Raw genomic sequence first — 15220 nt, forward strand, 5'->3', positions numbered from 1 at the left:
ATAAAAAAAAGGCAGTGGGGGGAGAAAAACCATCTGTTTCAGGGTCCAGAGTTCACTCTGTTGTTGCAGGTGAGCATGAGGGGACCACAGAGTGCCAGCCACTGTAAATAGCGTTGGGAGAGTGAAGCAGGGGCAGGCGGCTGCAGCCAGAGGCAGTGAGCCTCTACATAAATATTGACACTGCGTACATCCCAGCTCTCCACACATTTTAGATGTCAAAGGACGGGGGATGAGTGCATCAGAGTTTGCAAAGATTGAAACCTGAATTGAAGGCTCGGTAATAGAGTTGAAGGGCAGGTACATACTCAAGAACCTGTAGGTGTTAATGCTGAATGGGTGCTCTTTATCTAAAGAAAGTGACATTTTATAGGATGTGGAGGTGTCGTTTGGAAAGTTTAAACAGACTTGTTTTTCAGTAAGAACATGGGACAGAGTTGAAAAACGTTTTTATCCTCCTCATGGAGTTTAACTTTGGCACTGAAGGCATCTGGAGGCAGATTACCCAGGGGTGTGCTGCTGCCAGCCCCGGCCTTCTGGCTGCCTCACATGTAAGCAGATGCAGCAGACAGTAGCTGTTGTAAATACTAATGTCTCCAAAATAAATGTCTGTTCGGTGCAGATCTTGTTGTTTTCATGGCTGCCTGTACAGATTAAATATTAAACGAGCTGTATCTGACATTCAGAGCATTAATACAGCAACAAATCATTATTTTCTGTCAAAAGATGTAATACTGGCGTCCTGTGCAGAGAATGAAGTCACGCTCCTTCTGGATGGCAGAGGAGTGGCAGTGCATGAATGTTGGTGCATGTGAGTCCCTGTGTGTATCACACAAACTAGCTCATCGCCGCCACCGCTGTACACTGTGTTGATATGGTGGATACCCCTGATAATGCTGTCCTGACCCACAGTGGTGGAATAGCGCATCACAAGTCACAAGTGTAATGACCACTATCCTGTTCCCCACTATGTTAACACCGTTAGCTCTGTCAGCACTGTTGCTATCGTTAGCACTGTTTGTGCTGTTAGCAACATTACCTGCTACCTGCTGGCTCAACAGGGACTGCCCATTGTTTTGATGGCCTGAAATTCAGAAAACCTGAAATCCTGTCAAAAAATGTTGCATTGGACCAGAGGCCCATTTCTCCAACAGCCCAAAAACAAACGCTCAGTCCTGTTACTCTGAAAATACACACTCCCTGCAGTTAGATAACTCAACCACCAGGAGAAGTTTACACCACCAACTTCTGTGAACCATGTATACATTACATTGGTGCATAATTTTGTAGCAGACACATTGAAACGTTGTTTTTCAACAACGCTGTGGTGAAGGTGTGGTTTGATTTAGGCACAAAAACCACCTGGTAATGGTTCGGAAAGGATCGTGTCTTGGCTTAAAACATCCACGTTTTATGGCACAAGAGCCACAGGAAAAGCAGGGATGTGTTGGTGAAAAACACCCCGGTTCTGTGGCTCAAATGCTGCTGTGAAACTGAAGCTCACTGCAAGGGGTGTGTATTTTTGGAGAAATGGAGCAATTGGTGTTTTTGCACTTCAATAATGCAGCACAACTACAATGACTTGCAGCTTCAGACACTGACGAAGAAGCTGTCCTTTAACGTTGGCGTGATACGCGGCAGGTCGCCATTATAGTTCAACAGGGGTCTGCAACGTAAGGGGGAAACGCGGCGGGACAAGAATAAAAGTTAGTCCAACAAATACGGACTTTCACCCACGAAAGCAATGTTTGTGTCCCATAAGATTATAATGCCAAACCCTGTCTTTTTTCCTAAACCCAACTATGTAGTTAGTTGTTAGAGGAAAAAAAAAATGTCAATATGCGTTGTTGCACTGACACATGCACTGTGTCAGTGCAACAACGCATATTGACATTTTTTTTTTTTTATTTTGAAAGAGACTGTATGTAAATAGTAAATTTCCTGTGAAAACAGGAAGTGCATTTTGAAAGAAGTCAATGCATGTAACAGACAGAACTTGACATGACGTCCCAGAACATCAACAACCAACACACCCAGGGTACTTTTCACTTCATATCTGGATGGAGAAAGTCCATGACCAGACGGCGATATGTGACGAGGTCGGAGTGAGAACATGTTGGTCAAAACCTACCGCCTACATTACCCACAAAGCAACTCAACCGCTGACAGTTAAGGTGGAGATTTGGGTGTAATGCTAACAGTGGCTAGTGTAGCCTTGAGCCACCAGCTTGAAGCACAGATGAGGAGCGGACTAATCTTGTAACTCAATACACACAAATTTTTGGTTGTTGTTTTAAATTTTAGGATTGTAGTCTTCAGCCCAAGCAGATGCTGACTCAAGTGACATCAATTCAGCTTACCAGATTTTGCACAGCTCCATCTAGATTCACAAAAGGCTCTATATAACATACACAGTAGCACTCCTCAAAACCTGTAAACACGCTCTGATGGGTAAAATCAGTGGACTTCCCCTTTAATCATCCTAAAAATACACAGTAAAAATATAAGTGAGTGGAGTGCCTATTAGAATACAATGTGCACTAATACAGAAAAAGGAAAATCTGTTAGATTGTTCGGCGAGTTATGTGAAACTGACAAAGTAATTATGTATTTGTTGTGTTTGAGAAAACAAAACATGAGAAGAATTACAATCTGGGTTTTCATACAAATGTGTTCATGTTAATTAAACTGTATTGTTATTCAGGGATTCATCCAAGAGAAGAAATGAAACACAGCATTTGAAGTTGATACAAAAAAACAGCCATGGGAGCGGATTCTTAGTTATATTTAAAACTCAGATTCAGTCCCTTAACAACATCCCCTTATTACAGAAGTCATAACACATTCACGCAGCTGCCTCTTCCCTCTATAGGAAGAATCTGTCTCTATGTAAACTTTATAACTGATTATGTGTGCTGATAAAGTGTAGGAAGAATTCAAGGACGAATGAAAAGAGGTCAAATGTCTTAGATTGAATTTAAAATCTGCTGGGAGCACACAGCAACTCAGAGCAGCATCTGGAACTTACAGTACAATAGAGTGAGAAAAATGTTTCTTCTCAGAGCCACTCGCCCACAACAAATGGATTATTGTAATTTTTTAAGAGAGAATGTAGATAGAAGCAGCAAATAATGTTTCAAGGACTAAAGGTGCCGGCTTATCTGTTTGGTGGTTGGAGAACAAAGCTCTGCAGTGAGAACGTCTGCAAGATGCAACTGTTTTTGGTTCTGTCGTCTAAAATTTATCTCATATCTTCTCGAATAAACCTTCACATATTTGTCAATTTTGGATGAGATGTGCTGTAATGTTGTTACATATGGCTGCTACACTTGCCCAAAGCCCAAGGTGACAACTTTAAATGTCTCGTCTTGTCTGATCAACCGTCCAAAACAATGCGGTACTCAGAGTTTTACTCATATTTATTTGGGCTCTTTATTTCAATACCCTTACAGTCATACAGGCAAGGGCATCAGTTTGTCTGAACACTGGTGGAAAAAAGTTAAGGTTTGCTTTATAAAGACACATAGAAGTGGGAAGGCAATTCAGGATCTGTCTCTGCTTGCACCAGGCAGTTGGTGCACTCGAATACGCCAGAGAACTGAAGGGAGACGGTGTGATTAGAAGCTAGACAAACTTCCTTGTTAAGCTTAATAATGGGTTGTTCCCTAAATTAGTCTGGCTGTATTGAGATGTTGTTACAGTGGTTTAATTTTACACCAGTTACAAGCAATGTCAAGGCTTAGGGCAAACACCCTCATTACCAGGCTGTCCATGAAGGTCAGAGAGATGTGGATGCTGCTCTGCAGGGCGCTCGATTTGTGTGCATTAACTGCAGTGGCTGTATCAACAGGGGAAGTCAAAGAGGAAGGGGCAGGGGCTGCTGCGGTCGCACAGAATTAACACTCCAATGCAACGTGCTTTTAATTGAGAAGTGATGCTATGGGTCAGACATAAAAACTGAAATCTAAAATTAGAAAAAGAAAGGACAAAAAAAGGGCACTTATCTATTTAGAGGCCAAAAGGGGCCGATGCTTGAGCACCACCTCGGGTTCATCTGTGCATTTGCCTGGTCCGAAGTTATTCACTTTACAGTCACAGAAGAGCAAGGACGAAAGCAAATATTCACATCACAAGCTGGAACCACAGACAGTGTACAGTAGATAATGGACGCTGCTTCTGTGATGTCAACCACTGATTTATGGACTGCCGCTTTAAGGCCTCGAGTTCGGCATTTCAGTCATCAGCAGCAAAAAAATGACTATATTTGGACGGGAGGTTGGAGCTGTGGAGCAGCATGGGGTGGATCTGACTCACAGACTGTAGTGACACCTCGCAGACAGCCTGTCACTAAAGCAGCCCGCCCTTAAACATGCATAACATGCATAACTTTGGGTCTTAATAAACTGTAAATGGGTAAGTTTGAAAATATTCTCCGCCTGTGCAGTTGGCATGAAGGAGGGAATTAGCTGTAGAAACCAAAACCTTTTTATATCAGGCTGTAAACATGTTTATTTCTGCTGTAAGTTCGGGCATTTTAACATGGGGCTCTATGGGGATTGACTCTGTTTTGGAGCCAGCCTCAAGTGGCCATTAGAGGAACTGCAGTTTCTGCTCACTTTCGCAATGACTTTATTTGTCAGACTCTCTTATCATTGCACACTGCACCTATTTGCACCACTGGGAACTTTTGCACATTGTTTAATATTTTTGCACCTCCTGCACAAAACTGTACAGTTTATTCTAAAACAGATATACATAAACATATCTTAGTCATATTTTTATTGTGTTTTTCCTACTCTGTACTTATGTTCTTGAGTGTTGCAGTCCTTTGCCTTATATGTATTCTTCTTCTTTTTTTTTTTTTAAAGATTATTTTTTGGGCTTTTGCCTTTAATGTACAGGACAAAGTGAGGTGGGGTGAGAGAGAGAGAGTGGGGGGGGGGGGTGACATGCAGCAAATGGTTGCAAGCTGGAGTTGAACCTGCAACCGCTGCAGCGAGGCATTGCCTCTGTACATGGGGCACCAGCACTATCCACTATGCTACCGACGCCCCGCCTTAAATGTATTCTTCTTAATATGTTTATTGTATGTTTAATGTATACCAAGGCAAATTCCTTGGAGGTGAAAACCTATTTGGCAATGAATCCTTTTCTGATTCTGATTCTTAAGTTAACCATTTTTAAGAGCTTTTCAAGATAACTTTTAACCAAATTTAAGACTGAGTTTTGGACAAATCAGCCTCTAATTCAAGCACTGCAGGTAAGTATCAAGGTAAGTAGTATATGTAGTCCCTGTTCAGAGGAAGGTTTTATGTAGGAATATTCAGTGTTGGGAGGGTTACTTTTAGAATTTAAAATTACCCTGTAAAAATGTAAAAAGTAATGTACTTCCTGACTGAAGTGACATTGGATTACGTTTCTAACAAATGTTTTAAACTGGGCAATAAAGCCTGGGAAAACTGAGTGGAAATAGGCTGTGCTAAAAGAAGATATTTCTGCACAGTGAAAGCATGCAAAGGAGCAGAATGAATATTATATTCTACATATGAACTTTGTTTTTTACTATGATGAAGACATTCTGTTGTAACCCCTTCGAGAGTATCTGTAATTTAATTACGCTTTTTTTTTTAAAAAAAATAAAAAATGATTAAAGTTACATTTATTTTGTAATTTAATTATGTAACTCTGTCACATGTACGTTACTCCCAAACACTCAGAGGTGGTTATTAAAGTGAGTTAGCTCAAACTGCATTTTGCCAACAAGTTGCAAATATAAAGTAAAAAGACAGTATTGGGTTCAGTGGTAGGGTTAAAGATCTGTTAATATCAGAAATGTGGACTTTCATGCAGAAGAGCTTGAATCATTTGACCAAAAAGAAAAAAAAAGATAGGTACGTGACTTCAGACAAAATATTTGTGGCAGGTAAGACCTCACAAAATTTTAAAGACCTATAAAGCCTAATATGCATTTCACTGGATTCAAGGACTGACAGACACCCTGCTTAATTTACACATCTTAACACAATATAACTCAACATTCCTAACGTTCTAAGGCCAAGCTGTTGTATTGAATTGCATTAAATTGCCCAGGTGTACCTAATAAAGTGACCACAGTGTCCATTTTCTTTATAACTGCGAAAATCTAAGAATGAGGTGGAGGTATGTTGATTTCTATGTAGGACTTTTTGTATATCCAAAGGGAAACTTTCTCTTTTTTCTGATTTTCTGACAAATGTGAGAAGAGAAATCTTATGTCTTTGTCTCAGTCATATGTTCTGCTGTCACTATTTGGGGATCAATTGAACATGGCCTGATAAGTGAACTCAATATTCTTATCAAGTTAATCTCAGTAAATCTCATTGTTATTCAGCAGCTGTTAATTCCAAAAACAGCTAAATCCTGGTCAGGAAATGCAACACAGGAGGACCATAGATTAGCATCTTTATTGGGATGCATATAATGTTTTACAGGTAAGACTTAAATAAGTTTCACTTTTGTACATTTTCACAGACACAAAGTGCGACTTCAATCACCACACATCTTAGCTGAGAGACCACGACACAAAGCACGACAGTCGAATCAAGTAACATCGAGGATCGTTCCGGGGTGGGTGCAGGTTGACGGAGGAAAACTACACTGTTTTAATCTTCAAGTCATTACACAAAATGAACATCTGATTATTAAAATGGCAAAGACCAACGTACATACAGGACACACTCATCCACACGGTAATACACAAACACGCGTGCACACAGACACAGTTCAGCTCCGCGGTGCCACGGCTTGAGCTTGCTGCTGATCAGTGGACTGGAGTTGTCTTCCCAGGTACTCCCTGTCAAACAAAGGACAATAAGTTACACTTTAGCAAACTTAAAGGAATACTTCACCCCCAACATGGTCATTTATACATAAATTACTCACCCTGTGTTTTACATAGCAAATTTAAGCAAAAATGAATGATTTGGGAAGTACTTGGCATACGATTGGATAAATGAGATTTAGATTACACTGCAGGACTTGTGTAGATGTTTGTAAATAGATGTTTTAATTTGACAATGAATATAAAAAGGGAATTTTCAGCGATACTGAATCAGCTGTGTGGCATAGCAGTGTGTGCAGATGAACAGTGTTTGGCTTCACCCCCGTTTTTCCAACCTCTCCAGGTAACGAGTGTCATTAATACACGAAGTGCCCCAGGCACAACATTTAGCTTCAAATCCACAAAACCAGCCTGAAAATGAACCAACTGATTGGAATCAATGGAGCACAGCTGTGTTGTTGTCGGCCCAATACTACGTTATGATTTGCCAGTCTGTGTCTGGGGGTGGGACGAAGTGATGAGTGAATTTATCAAGAGTTTTCTTAGCTTTTAGATTCTTTGTTCACCATGGACGCATATGAGAATAAAGACGTTTTGTTTCTCGAATTCAGTGCAACACCCTCAGAGAATTTGTGCAGTTTTCCTTTAAGTGTGAATTCAATGTTATTTAATTCCCATCCAGTTGATGGCCTTTAATATCCTTTAAAGGAACAGTTTGACATGGGAGATATACTTTCTGGATTTCTTTTCAAGAGTTAGATGAGAAGATTGACACCACTCTCATGTGCAAATCTTGTAAATGAAACTACAGCCGGCAAACAATTAGTTTATCTTAGCATAAAGACTGAAAGCAGGCTAATGAACATGTTAAATGTTTTTTTAATCAATGCAAAAACATTAAATTGTGTTTTTTCTGTTGGTTTTGCGACAGACTGTGGCTGTGACTAAGGATTATTTTCATCACTGACTAATCTGGAGGTTATTTTTTCATAACTGGTTGGTCTATAAAACGTTGTCATGCCTGTCACAATTTCCCCCGAACCCAAGGTGACTTCTTAACGGTGCTTTATTTTTGTCCCTCAGCCTAAAAGCCCAAAGATACTCAGTTTGCAATGATATTTTACAATGAAAAGCAGCAAATCCACTCATTTGAGAAGCTGGGACCAGAGACGGTTAGGCATTTTGTCATGTCCCCCCCCCCCCCCAAAAAAAAAAGACACAATAATCTGTTGTAGTCTGCAATAATAGTCTGTTATCAAATTGTAGCTGCTTAACTTTATGACAAACTGACAACTTATTAATCGATGAATTGCATCAGCTCTGCCAGATTATTTCTTGGCCACGTGCAGTGACTTCCTGGCAACCTCACAAGACTTCTGTACGGATTAAACAAATGACACCTAACACCAGTGATTCATCTGTGAGTTCAGCTTCATCTTGAACAGACACACCACAGTGATTTTTCAGTGATATTCTGCTCCTTTAATGAAATGCATTTCAATCCCCATCCAGCTGATGATAAAGGTGGAGGTAGGTCCTTCAATATCCCTTAATGTCAGCACAAGTGGTAGTTGTGACTTTTTTCAAAATGTGAGCTTCTCACCCAGCCATGATATAAATGTTGAAATGTAATGCCATTATTTTTGAAAGGTCACACTCCTCCTTCAGGTCTCCATTTGGCGGTAACATTTCATATGATATATGATGTATGATTTGATATCAGAGCACTCACCTTTCTGCCACCAGAAATATCAAATACATCTCATAAATCTAAAGATGGAAAAGGCTGGGGAATACATTCTGACGCTGGAAATCATGATCAACATGAGTAACAAATCTGTTCAGATTCCTTCTCGTAAACTAAGAAGACAGCAGCAAACAGCTTTGTTTGATTCACTGAGATTTTAAGTACTTTTCTGCATGTTTCAATTTCATCAGTTCATCTCCAGTCAAAGCCTCCATGTCTGCACTTTAATGTTTTCCACTCTTGTTTACAGTCAAGTACTTTGCAGACAAATCCAGCAGCTACACGTGATGTTTAAAGGGACAAAAGTCAAAAGTGATTTGTTTCTGGTAAAAATGAAAACCTGCACAACAGGTTCTTAGCCCGTGATCTTCACATAACCATCCCCTATTTCCTCAAAACCTTCTCACACAGAGAAATTTTAATTTAATTTCAGAGCTTTTAAGATGAAAATAAATAATCTAACATAAAAAACCTGATGTTGTCAGTGATAACCTTTAGCTGGTCTGCAAATAGCAGCTATATGTCACTTCAGAACAACACCAGGGAGTTAATAAAGGCAGATGGCAATAATTGGAGAGATGAGCTAGAATTATAACGCCAACTCATCCTCCTGCAGCCTCCTGCAGCCTCTGCACTTTCTGATGTACGCATCTGCAGCTGCTGTGTGAATTAATACCTGTGCAGCAAAATGAGTTCCGGAAATTAAACACAGCGAGACACTGGTCATGCTTAAATCAAAGGCTTTATAAGGAGCAATGATCAGGGTGAATTGTGGGAGATGGCACCAGCCAGTGAGAGTCAATGAGAAGATAAATGCAAGATAAATAAAAGGATGAAGTGTCAGAAGTGAATCCAAACACCTTAATGACCTCATTAAGCCCACAGCCTGCAACACCAACTTTGCAGAAAGAGCTTACACATTATTAAAAATTCAAACAGCTGTGGGTGTGCAGACTGAAGTCTCTTCCTTGAACACATCCACTTGCCATTACAGGCATGATAGATATCAGAGTCACTCCTTTAAAGTGCAAGACCTGCATCTCCAAAACTTATTCACCATCAGTAAATTAATATAAATATAAAATAAAGTCGGAACATGCAAATATCTTTGCTCAAGAGGTAGAAAACCTACAACAACCAGAACACGCTGTGCCATACCCGACTTATACTGGATCAGCACTCAGCACTCAGTTTGATCTGAGTGTGGTCTTAGTTTCTCTCTTTCCATTTGGGTCTATGCTCGTTGTGTCCGTGGTGGCGAGTATACAAAAATGCAGAGGCACAATGTGTAGTTCGAGCAGCAGCCCATGAACCAGCTATGGTGATGCTCCGGATGACCAGTTTCATGTCACACTGGCTGGGACATGAGCAGGAAGATCTGGGCGCTGGTTAGATGGAGGGAGGTTTACCACAACTCATTTACATATTACTCACATTGTTATGTTACATGGCTGATTGAAAATTGGCAAAATATCCCTTTAAAACAGAGGCCTTAGAAAAAGATGTAATGTTTGACATTGTGAAGTTGATGCCTAAAACTCAGGGCTGATGGTGTGCAAATATTCAACAACTTCTTCCACAGGATCTCCTGTCACTCAGGGTGCTTTTACACCTGCCCTTTTTGGTTCGGTTCAATCGAACTTAAGTTCGTTTGCCGCCTAAGAGCGGTTTGCTTGGGCAGGTGTGACCACGGCAATCACACTTAGGTGTGCACAAAAAAAAAAAAAAAAAGGGGTCAAGACCTTCTTGAAGAAGTGGTCTCGGCAACTCTAGACAATTATGCAACTTTTGCAAAATTAGTCCCTGACTCAGACCAAAGCAAGTGAACCCTAAGTGTGAAAGCACCCTAAGTACCTGTCTACATAGTGAACATTAGATAACTATACAACTGTCTTTTATGTATTTTTGTTTCTTGCTGTTTATGCAGCAGTACCCTGTCTCTAATCCAAATTTCTCCCAACGGAGACAAATAAATGAACTTTGACTGTGATTTAACAATGTCACCAGCAAATGTTTCACATTTTGGTGCTGTCTAGTCACAAGAAAGAGTCTAATTTAGCATGTGAAAGGATACTAAACGGTAGTGTACTGATCAGATTACAGATTTATTTCATTTAAAATAAGTAGGGCATGTTTTGCTCACTTTTTTCAGAAGCTGTATCCACTGCAATTGATAAATACAAATAAAGACAAAGTTATCTGTGAAACAAAGAGTATTCGAACACTGGAACTCATCAGTACATTCTGTTCAGTGATAATTTCATTAAACTGAGGAGTGGAGAGAAGAATGACCCTGCAAATCCTCACCAAGGTCAATATCCAACTCTTTTCTCCTGTGGTGTTTTAAAGTGATCTACCACAGTGACCTTGAACAGATGTTTGCCTCTAATAGCCAGGCTAGTGTATGAAACGTTCATCAACTCTATTGACTTCTGTAGAAAGCGCTGTTCTTCAGTCTAGACACTGAGACCAGTACAGCACAAGGATAGAGTGCCTCTCAATAGCCGATGGACTTAAACCATTGATAGCAAAAAATGAAATTCTATCAAAACTTCTTCAATTTCTGCACGTGTTAAAGGAAAATAACTTGTCAAAGCAGGCTGAAGGGCAAAATGATATATAAGAGTAGTTTCTCAGTTCACACATCCATCTGTGCTGTTGTCATGACAGCAGGGGCCTTCGGTAAGTAGGGGCGAGAAGATCTTCCCATGGAAACAACGGCAAGGCAACCCACTCAAGGTGACAGTGGGTGTGGTGAGCTGCTTTCAAAATACCTTCCATTTGTGGGTGAATGACAACTCAACTTTTCTAAAAAATACCTTTCTTTTTAGCACTAGCAGCATTCACACATGAGTGTAGGCAGCACATAATCCAAAGTGACAGAACAACCTGAAGACATAAACCTCCCTCTCACAAAGTAGGTCCTGTGGAGGTAAACAAACCAACAGAGAGCAGCCAGTACACAACAAAGAAAACTGATGTGAACAACAGGACTCGTGTGTTTACGTCATTGCCTCTTTGGAACCCATTATACTATTTCAACAAAGAGACCTATCAATCACTGGGCTGCTGCACCAGCATGGCTGAAGTGCAGCATGAAACCACCTGAAACTGAATTCATCAGAGGGGAAGGTGTGGGAGAATAAAGACTTATAAGGAGCAGAAGTTATATAAAATACAAAAATAGAACAATGTCTTCAGATGTGATTCTTATGCAGGGTTTTTAAATGACACGCTGCTGCTTTCAGGTACCTAAAAAAACATGCAGTGAGGGATAAAATCCATTTCCATATCAAATCAGAGCAACTCTGGAACTGTCTTGAGTTTAAAGATGTGTGCTGAATTCTGCATCAGTGCAGAAGAACGCAGAAGAGGCTGCAGCCAAGCTAACAAACGCTATGTTGAAGGTCACGTCTTGGCTCAATCAATGTTGTCTACAGCTGAGTGTTTCGAAAACAGTCTCCAAATGTCACAACATGGATGTAGAGCAATATGCTCACATCTCAGCAGAAAGACTACAAGTTGTCTCAGAATACAAATATTTAGAGAGAACATATAGATTCAAAAGTTCTTTTAGGTTTACCAGAAACTTCCTATCAACTGAAGCAGATGTTCAATGGTTATCTCCCACATCACCGAGTGCTTGATAAGTTGGTCTAACTCAAACTCTACAGCTTTAAAACCACTGGAATCATTTTACAAACAAGCACACAACTAATACAATATTCTTTTTATTATTTAAGGATGCCTTTGTATGCAGCACAAAGGTTTTTCTTATCTTACCTGCATTCTTTATTTTAGTACTTTATTTTTATTGACAGCAGGGGCCTTCGGTAAGTAGGGGCGAGAAGATCTTCTCATGGAAACAACAGCAAGGCAACCAATATCTAAAGTTCCCTCTTGGCAAAAGTTGGAAAACTTACTAAAACTGAGCTTCTCTAAGGCAATGAATATTGCGGAGGGCGTGGCTCATCACATAAAGGTGTATAACATCTCAAGGGTTTCACTGATCACCGCGCAACTTTGTAGGCATATGACCACACATAATCTGAGGGGACCCCTCCATTATTGACCCGATCAAACAAAATGGGGGCGCTAGAGAGCTAATTTCTTATCTAGGCCTAACCGCCACATCGATTTTTTCTAAATTTAACTCTAATTGGCAACTGGGTGGCGCTATAACAACAGAAAAATGCTTAAAAATGGCTAAAATGCGACCGATCACTGTGGCTCCCCCTGTGGCCCAATGTTTTGTTTTTTTTTCTTCTAATTTTTGGTATGACTAAGTCATGGTATGGTATGCTGTACATTATCACGGAAACTGTCAGTGTATTATACTGTCAAAGCTACCAATGGGTATGGACTAGTTTCTGAAATTCGACATATGGCTAAATACTGGATATATGAATACAGATATTTAAATTATTAGTATATGTCTAAAGCAGGTGTCTGACTCACTAAGATATCTCAGGGCTTTGAGGCAAACTTTATATATTTATATATGCATACATGTAAAAACCCTGCACCAGCCCTTTCTTCTTGATTTTTCAGCCTGTAAAATGTCATTATGGATCTTCCACATATTTATCTTACAGTGAATGTAGCAATATTCAGGTTGAGGTGGGGAAAGTGCATCTTGCTTTCTATCATAGGCCTGATAATGGGAATCTGCTTGTTTTGCTTCAAAGTCGCCGCAACAAGAATGAAAACCTTCGGTACCGCTATGGTGGATAAACACACTTCTGCCCACACTTCAGTGAACATACAGTTTGCACGGCACATTAAGGTCACTTAGATGGGAAAACAGCACTACACTGTGATATTAAACACAATGCCTCCATCCACAGTTGCTTAGGGAGCACAGTGTGTTTTAGATAGTGGCGGCAAAACAAACACATTTCCACTTGTTGCTTGATGATTTTTAGTGTTTACAAGCGATCCAGTGGACAGAAAAAACACACAAAGATGATGGGCATGATGAGTGTTTGGACTCAGAGAAAACGTGAAAATGTGAGGAGTGGTGCTTTAACATTAAAGCTGAAGTACTGAACAGCACTCCAGTAAAATAAAGCATATAGAGTTTGTCATAGTGCTGGTTAGAGATCTGAATAGAGGATTTTAGGGCAGAAACTGATCAATAAATCAGATGATATATTTAAGTTTTCAGCAGCAACTTTCTGCTCTTTCAGTGTTAAATTACCCTTTACAAAGGAGGAAAAGTCAAGGGGAATCTAAAAATTGCTGCCTTATTCATTTTAGATGACAAGTTTAGTGATGAAATTACAGCTTCTGAAAAATTGTAATGTGCTTATTGAAGTCAGTGGCTTAGCAACTGTGCTGTTGGCTTAGGAACTGTAACACTGTGACGGCATCAAGTAGATGTCTAGAGTGTCCTTTTAAAGACTGAGAAATGAGGTTTTGAAGTTTTCCTTTAAGGCTGATTTATGGTCGGTTGCCCGTCTTTTCATGCTCACTTTCATTGTGGCTTTAGCATTTGTGTTTTTCCTTTAATGCAGTTGTGTTTTTCGAAATCGCAAAGCATTGGATGTGCCACGTCTTGGCCACTGTACTACAACCATTTAGATGGATCTGCACACAAGTGATCGGCACTATCAAATCAATCTGACTCACTTTCCAACCTTGTTGCGTGAGGAACACAAGGGCAAAAAAAGAAAAGTCTGTCTTCTATATTTTTCTACTCCTATTCTCCATGAATAAATTACAAAGCACACTCAAAACCATTAGTTGGTTGGTAAGTCATGACCTGTTGAATTTCACTACATAAAGACACAAACAGATATACGTATCTAAGCATCTCAGGTCATTTTTGAAAGCCTTGCCATGGTCCTGCCACACAGGTGATTTACCTTAATTTGCTTGATTAGATTTTTTTAGGACTGTGTGGGCGTGTACGGACTGAGCTTTGGTGACATCTCTGTGAACCTCCTGTTGGCTTTGTTGGAGCTAATTACATGTTTATCAGTCTTATCAGTACACAGTCCATTAACCTCACATAACACCCAGTAAACCCCTCCACCCAACTTCAAACCAAGCAGATGCATCTGCATAGATGAAAATACCTGATAGGGTGTGCAGCCCTTTAATCATTTGTATGTACATGTAGGGATTCTTTAATGTCAGACAGCCTGTTTCAACTGAAACGTTAACAGCTAGTTTTCCTCATGGAAACATCTCAATGTGTGACATCACTGACTACATTTACACACACACACACACACACACACACACACACAAATATTCCACAATTATTCAGAATATCATAATATTTCCAATTTCCAACACCTGCAGGACATGTTGGCGATAGGTCAGGTTTTAGAAGCACTTTTCAGACGAGTAAACAGCGCATTCAAAATATGCGTCTCAATCAGGGTTTTTACTGTAGATTGCTACACACGGCCTCTTGCCTGTTTACGGTCAGCTCTGTGTGTTGTCATGGGTACGTTGTACATGAGCCAACAGGTTGCAAAGTTGGGGTAGAGCTGCATGCCCAAAAAAAAAGCCCACATTTCTGGTCTGAGGAAGAAACATTATGAGAGATTTAGGTATCAACAGGTTTTTGGATATGTGCAAATATCTCAACCTCGACCTTTTTAAGATGGTGGCTGAAAGAATGAAAGAGGGAGGCTGTTTTCACA

At 40.1% G+C, this 15220-nt stretch overlaps 1 protein-coding gene across 2 annotated transcripts in view; it reads right to left on the reverse strand.

The window, feature by feature from the left end:
• Positions 1-6421: 6421 nt before the first annotated feature.
• The window catches only part of atp6v1h (ATPase H+ transporting V1 subunit H), a 39308-nt gene continuing 30509 nt past the window's right edge, over positions 6422-15220 (reverse strand). For both annotated transcript variants that reach the window (XM_033650648.2, XM_033650647.2), the window contains one exon: positions 6422-6829. In XM_033650648.2, coding sequence (XP_033506539.1) covers positions 6760-6829 — 70 coding nt within the window. In that variant the 3' untranslated portion in view covers positions 6422-6759. The remainder of the gene's footprint in view (positions 6830-15220) is intronic.

This window comes from Epinephelus lanceolatus, chromosome 12, assembly GCF_041903045.1.
Source record: "Epinephelus lanceolatus isolate andai-2023 chromosome 12, ASM4190304v1, whole genome shotgun sequence".
NCBI lineage: Eukaryota > Metazoa > Chordata > Actinopteri > Perciformes > Serranidae > Epinephelus > Epinephelus lanceolatus.